Raw genomic sequence first — 6,933 nt, 5'->3', positions numbered from 1 at the left:
TATATCACATTACTTATTTATTAATCAAAATAAATAAGCACTTAGCGAAATGTTAAGCACTTAGCGAAACGGTAAGCACTTAGTGAAACGGTAAGCACTTAGCGAAACGGTAAGTCCTTTGCGAAACTTCCCTAAAACGGAACGCATATAATCTGAGATTATCTGCAAATATCATTATCGACATATATAAACCAATTTGAACCACAAATATGAACCAATATGAACCAAATAACAAATATGAACCAATATGAACCAAATAAGAACAGGTTAAATCGAAGGGTTTGAAATGAAGATCATGGAAACATGAACATAAATCGAATTAGGTTAAGGTTTGAAATGAACATCTTCTTTGACCTTCAAACCCTTAGAATCCTTCACCTGACTTGCATGCAAAATAGGTTTAGGGTTAGGGTTTGAAATGAAGATCGTGTAAATAAAAACAAAAATCGATTTAGGTTGGGGTTTGAAATAAAGATCATGTAATAAGAACATAAATCTGTATATGTATGAAGTGGACCGCCGTCTCGTCGCCTTCGTCGCCGTAGTCGCCGCCGTCAAAGAGAGAACAAGAGAAGAGAGAGAAAGGAAATGGAAAATTAGAGTATTTATACTAAACTCTAATCCACTTAACGAAACACTAAGTCCTTTAGCGTTTCGCTACTATTGCAATTTCGTCAAAAAAAACCACAAAAGCAATAAAAACTATCAGCGACCACCAGGTCAATTACCCCAATCTTCGGGGTCATTTCGTCAAATTTGCATTTTTCACTTTTATATTTATAATTTTCAAACCATTTGTTTTTATAATTTATTTATTAGAGACACTGTATGAGACTCTAAACACAATTAATTTTTAATTTTGGGATAGAAAAATCAAAATATACAAAATAAACTAATAATAAGTTAATAGATAGATTAAATTAGGTTAATTTATCTATTATTAATGTTATTTAATTTTATTTTTAATTGGTTAGTTATATAAAAATATACAATCTATATATATATAATGATGCTTAATTTTTAAAATGTCCGAATTGCTGAGTCGATAGCTGTGGTTAATTTGGATATTTATGTGAGAGTAAATGGATAATTAAGTCGGATTGTGGCGGGTTGACCCGCCCCTAAACATAAAACGGTTAAAAATAAATTTAAAAATGTTATTTGTAGGTTTCGAACTTACAACCTAACAAAACAAGTAAATCCCTTTAACCAACTAGACTAACAACACTTTATATTTAAGATTCAACACTAAATTTGATGAACGCGAGACATTTTAACAATAAAAGTTCAAATTTTTAACTAACTAATCTATATATATAATGATGTTTAATTTTTAAAATATTCGGATTGTCGGGTCGAGAGCTATGGTTAATTTGAATATTTATGTGAGAGTAAATGGATACTTGGGTCGGATTGTGGGTTGAACCGCCCATAAACTTAAAACGGTTAAAAATAAATTTAAAAATGTTATTTGTAGATTTTGAACTTGCAACCTAACAAAATAAGTACAACATTTAACCAACTAGGCTAACAACATTGTTAGATAAAATAAAACCGGTTCAAATAAACCTAACTTAAATAAACTTTCCATGCAGAAACAAGGAACCGGACCAACAAGAGAACCGACTAAAGAAACCTAACCGGTCAAGCTACCAAACCGATCAAGAGTATTCGGAACGTGACCGCACAAAGAAAGGATCGGTCAAAGCTCAAAACCGGAATCATCAAACAGCCGATCATCCACAAGACAAGAATAACCGGAAGAAGTCCGGTTACATCACTACCAAAAGACATTCGGCCAAGTCAAATGACCGACCAGTACAAGAAGACAATTTGGGTATCTGTTGAGAATGATACCAAAGGAACAGACTGAATACTTCCGTATCCATGCAAGTCTGAGGAAAGACTGTAGGCTGCATAAAACAGTACTACCGGATCCTTCTACTTCGGGATAAGCCAGAAAGGAAATCTTCCAAGTACAGACAACTGTCCAACAGACAGTGCCTACATCAAGTAAAAGACAAACCCGGCAGGTTTGTCTTACACACCGGAAGAACAGACCGCCAGGTCTGAGACATAATACCAGGTCTGAGATTGACCATCAGGTCTGAGGAAACGACCGCAGGTCTGAACCTCTGAAACACTGAATCACTGCACTTCTGATCAGCCAATCAGATTCAAGGCAGTGAAATATGACCGTTGGCATATTTCACCTATAAAAGGGGTAGCTGAAGAAGAGTAAATGCAGTGACTTAAGCGGGACATTAAGAGACAACAGTGTGATATTGAGATAGCGCTAAGAGCATTTACTACAAGTGATAAGAGTGTGCTGTTTTAGAAAGCCTAAGTGTTGAAAGTTAAAGTGTGTTTTACAATTTCGGTGTAAATTGTAAGAGTGTTATCGAGCAGGAAATAAGTCTCGATCGGCCTGTACTTGTATTCCTTAGTGAATATCCTTCTCGCGGTTTTGAGAGGAAGGGGTGACGTAGGAGTTTTATCTCCGAACATCCATAAAATCCGTCTTGTTACTTACTTTCTGTCGGCTTCATTATCTAACCGACTAACTTAACCACACCGCTCCAAACCGACTTTATACTAACCATACCGAATATCCAGATTACCGAAACCGACCCACCATTTCCAAATCCCCATTATCCGAAGCCGACCGTGCCTATCATACAAGAGTACCGCTTCAACCTGAAAGCAAACCTCTTCCGCGCTTGAACCTAGTTCAAGGGTTTGTGACAGGTTGTGTAGTATTGAAACCCCGGTGTTAATCTCTAACCGGATTAACCACCACCCTTCGAGTGTGAACCGCTAACCGGTCCAACCCCCGGTTCACCAGCGGCGATCTAGATCCTAACAAACACTTTATATTTAATATTCAATACCAAATTTGATGAACGCGAGACATTTTAACAATAAAAATTTAAATTTTTAACTAACTAATATATATATATATATATAATGATGCTTAATTTTTAAAGTGTCTGGATTGCCAGGTCGAGAGCTGTGGTTAATTTGGATATTTATGTGAGAGTTTTAAAAATGTTATTTGTAGGTTCCGAACTTGCAACCTAACAAACACAAGTACAACCCTTTAACCAACTAGGCTAACAACACTTTATATTTAAGATTCAACACCAAATTTGATGAACGCGAGACATTTTAACAATAAAAGTTCAAATTTTTAACTAACTAATCTATATATATATATAATGATGCTTAATTTTTAAAGTGTCCGGATTGCCGGGTCGAGAGTTGTGATTAATTTGGATATTTATGTGAGAGTAAATGGATAATTGGGTCGGATTGTGAGTTGACCCGCCGATAAACTTAAAACGGTTAAAAATAAATTTAAAAATGTTATTTGTAGGTTTTGAATTGCAACCTAACAAAACAAGTATAACTCTTTAACTAACTAGGCTAACAACACTTTATATTTAAGATTCAACACCAAATTTGATGAACGCGAGACATTTTAACATTAAAAGTTCAAATTTTTAACTAACTAATATATATATATATATATATAATGATGTTTAATTTTTAAAGTGTCCGGGTTGAGAGCTGTGGTTAATTTGGATATTTATGTGAGAGTAAATGAATACTTGGGTCGGAATGTGGGTTAACCCTCCCATAAACTTAAAACGGTTAAAAATAAATTTTAAAATATTATTTTTGATTCGAACTTGCAACCTAACAAAACAAGTACAATCTTTAACCAAATGTGATTGAGATGTGGTTTGTCGAGAGATAATAGACCGGTATCATTTGAAAGTGGTAAAAGAAATATGAATCAAATATTTAATTGACTAAAGTGTGAGGTCACGATGTTAATTATTAAAAAATATGAATAAATTATTTGATTGACAAAGTGAAAGTATAAAGTCACGAAATGAGAGGTTCATTCGGAAAAATATGTGATGAAACATGTGAGAAAATAAGTTATTTTATCGAAATGAATAAAATGTGGAATGAGAGCGTTATATATTAGTTTATGCTATCCAAATTTAATTACTAATTGACACATATTAACTTCTAATTTTTTTTTTCTCTCATTCTTAACTTATAAACTTATTGAGAATTTAAAGGAATAAATAATATATTAAATTTTTATATATTTTGTTCTTACTAAAAAAAAATAATATAATTATTTTAAATTATTAATTAAATATAGTTGTTGAGAATTTAAAGTAAAAAATTACACATAAAATTATTATATATATTTTTAAGTGAAATAACGTAATAATTTTAAATTATTATTAATTAAATATATATTATATATTAATATTATTAATGTTGCAAATTTAAAGGAAAAATTATACATTAAATTATTATATATATTTTTAAGGAGAAATAACATAATAATTTTATAATTTAATTATATATATATATATATATATTATTAAATATATATCACGTAATAATTTTTTAAAATTATTTTGTTATTTCTCATAAAATATATAAATAATAATTTAATAAATATATATATATATATATATATATTTAATTAATAATAATTTAATATATATATATATAATTAATAATAATTTAAAATTATTACATTATTTTTTTAATAAAAATAAAATATATAATAATTTAATATATTATTTCTTCTTTTAAATTCTAAATCATAGTTAAATAGTTAAATTTATAAGTTAAGTGTGAGAGAAAGGAATTTAAAAATTGACATGGATTAGTAATTGGATTTACTTGTGTGGGTAGCATAGAAGAACCCTTCAACGGGTAAAAGACCTAATATCTTATTGTTGAGATTATATTTTTTTTTTATGAGTATTGAGAATATATATATTTGATTAAAGATAAAATTATTTATATAAAAATTAATTATAAAAGATAATATATATATATATTATTAAAGAAAATATAAAAATATATATATAATATAAAAAAAAATAGAAGTGAAATTAGTTTCATTGAGTATTTGTTTATATATATTAATACTTATTAATAATTTTACTTTTCACTAATTATTTATTTATATTAATACTTATCTAAAGCTTATTCTATACCTTAATAATAGAATATAAATAACTAACTAACATATTAAACTATTAATTAGATTTAGGTCTTTCTATCTGTTTTCTCTCTTTCCTTTGGATCTCTCCTCTCTCTCTCACGAGCGCTGACGACTACTACTCGTCATTGACCGACCGTAAACGACTTCTCCTTTAAGGTTAGTTTTACTGGGTTTGTTCAAACATAAATTATTAAATTGATATCAATCTTTGAGTATATATATACTTGTTAATCTTCTGTATGGATTAATTGAAGTGTATTTATTGTTACATGCATGCATGAACTAGATATGGATACACGATCAAACCAGAAGAAGAGAATGGTCGACAATACTCAGATTTCTTTGTTATGTGAAGATTTGTTATTAGATATTCTAAAGAGGTTGCCTGCAAAAGATGTTCTTCAATGCAGATCGGTCTGCAAGGAATGGAACATTCTATTACGAACTCCTCACTTTATTTCTCTTCATTATAACCATTCCTCACAGATCAGTAATGCCTCCTCCTCCTCACATTTCATTCTCCTCCGAAAGGCTTACTCTGTTCCTTACAATTTCGGTGCTAAAAATGTATTGACATTCTTTACCTTAAAGAAAACAAACAACCAACTAGTAGCCACAATCGACAAAGAAGTAGACGTTAGTTCCATTCTATCATCATTATGCTTTCCATCCAATATGGATATGGATGACATCCAATTATTTTCTCCTTTTGATGGTTTGATATGTTTTGGATATGGTTTGCATGTTATTCTATATAACCCATCGACTAGAGAATCTCAATTGTTGCACAATCAACCTCATCTTTCAAGATTAGAAATTGGTTTTAGGGTGGTTCGTATTCTGGATGTTTGGTTCGAATCCAGCACTAAGCAACATTACAAAGTCTTTATGATGGCTATTTCGAGTGACTTCTGCAAGATCGAGACATACGATTCAACTGTTAATAGTTGGAGATTAAGCAAGGACATATTTGGAAGGGTATTTCGTATTAAATCCTTGTTATTGAATGGAATTGTCCACTTTTGTATGGAAAGGGATTCGGTTTCTGTGATTGTCACATTTGATGCAAGATTGGAAACCTTTGGACAACTTGAATTCCCTCTATCTACTTCTGATTACAACATGGATTCGGACCTGTTGTCCTTTTACGGAAATCTTTCATTTTTAAGACCGGTAATTGTTGATCACAAAACGATGTGGGGTGAGATATGGGTAATGACTGAATATGGGGTGAACGAGTCTTGGAAAAAGATATACTCTATTCCATTTAATGGTTTTAGTTTGTTCTTTCTATCTTTATTTCGACCGTTAAAGTTTTGGAAGAACATGGAAGGGCAGAATGAGTTGTGGCTGAAAACCATTGATAAGAAGATCTTGGTTGTAAATCTTGATACACACAAGTTTACCAATTTGGAATTGGACTGCTTAAATGACAAATTGTGGAAGATTGTCTCTAATAATGTTGAGAGTTTACTTTCTCTAAAATAATTTTATAAATATGCATTTTTTTTTTTATATTTTTTATTAGTACTTTATGAAGGGATACATTCTTAGCTAGTTTAATAACTTAGATATAAGTATAGTTTTATTTTTATTTTTTTTTAGGTTTCTCTTTTAATGCAAGTCTTTCATTGAAATAAATGGTATTTTTATTTTTGAGTAATGATAGAGGGAGCGAAAAGTTTTGCAGCGAATGTGTAGCGAACTGATGTGGAATGCTGACTAGACGGTTGACTAATTATAACTTTAAATGTTTATTTATCTCTCTCATGTTTATTAATAATTTCTCTCTCTTCTCTTACTTAATAATTTATATTTTATATCTTTATTAATAATTTATTTTAAACATTAATAGGGACAATAATGAATCAAATAAAAAAATAGCAAAA

At 30.2% G+C, this 6,933-nt stretch overlaps 1 protein-coding gene across 1 annotated transcript; it reads left to right on the top strand.

Annotated features, from left to right (window-relative positions):
* Nucleotides 1-5,332: 5,332 nt before the first annotated feature.
* LOC124915899 (F-box/kelch-repeat protein At3g06240-like) lies at nt 5,333-6,532 on the top strand. Its single transcript, XM_047456647.1, has one exon. It carries the CDS (start codon nt 5,333-5,335, stop codon nt 6,530-6,532), a length of 1,200 nt encoding a protein of 399 aa, XP_047312603.1.
* Nucleotides 6,533-6,933: the final 401 nt, after the last annotated feature.

The sequence above is a fragment of the Impatiens glandulifera genome, chromosome 9, assembly GCF_907164915.1.
Source record: "Impatiens glandulifera chromosome 9, dImpGla2.1, whole genome shotgun sequence".
NCBI classification, from domain to species: domain Eukaryota; kingdom Viridiplantae; phylum Streptophyta; class Magnoliopsida; order Ericales; family Balsaminaceae; genus Impatiens; species Impatiens glandulifera.
The sequence above is the reverse complement of the archived record's forward strand: the minus strand, read 5'-3'. Positions and strand labels throughout refer to the sequence as shown.

What these genes read in the sequence shown, in the direction of transcription:
- LOC124915899 (XM_047456647.1), top strand. Translation starts at nt 5,333, where the DNA reads ATGGATACACGATCAAACCAGAAGAAGAGAATGGTCGACAATACTCAG.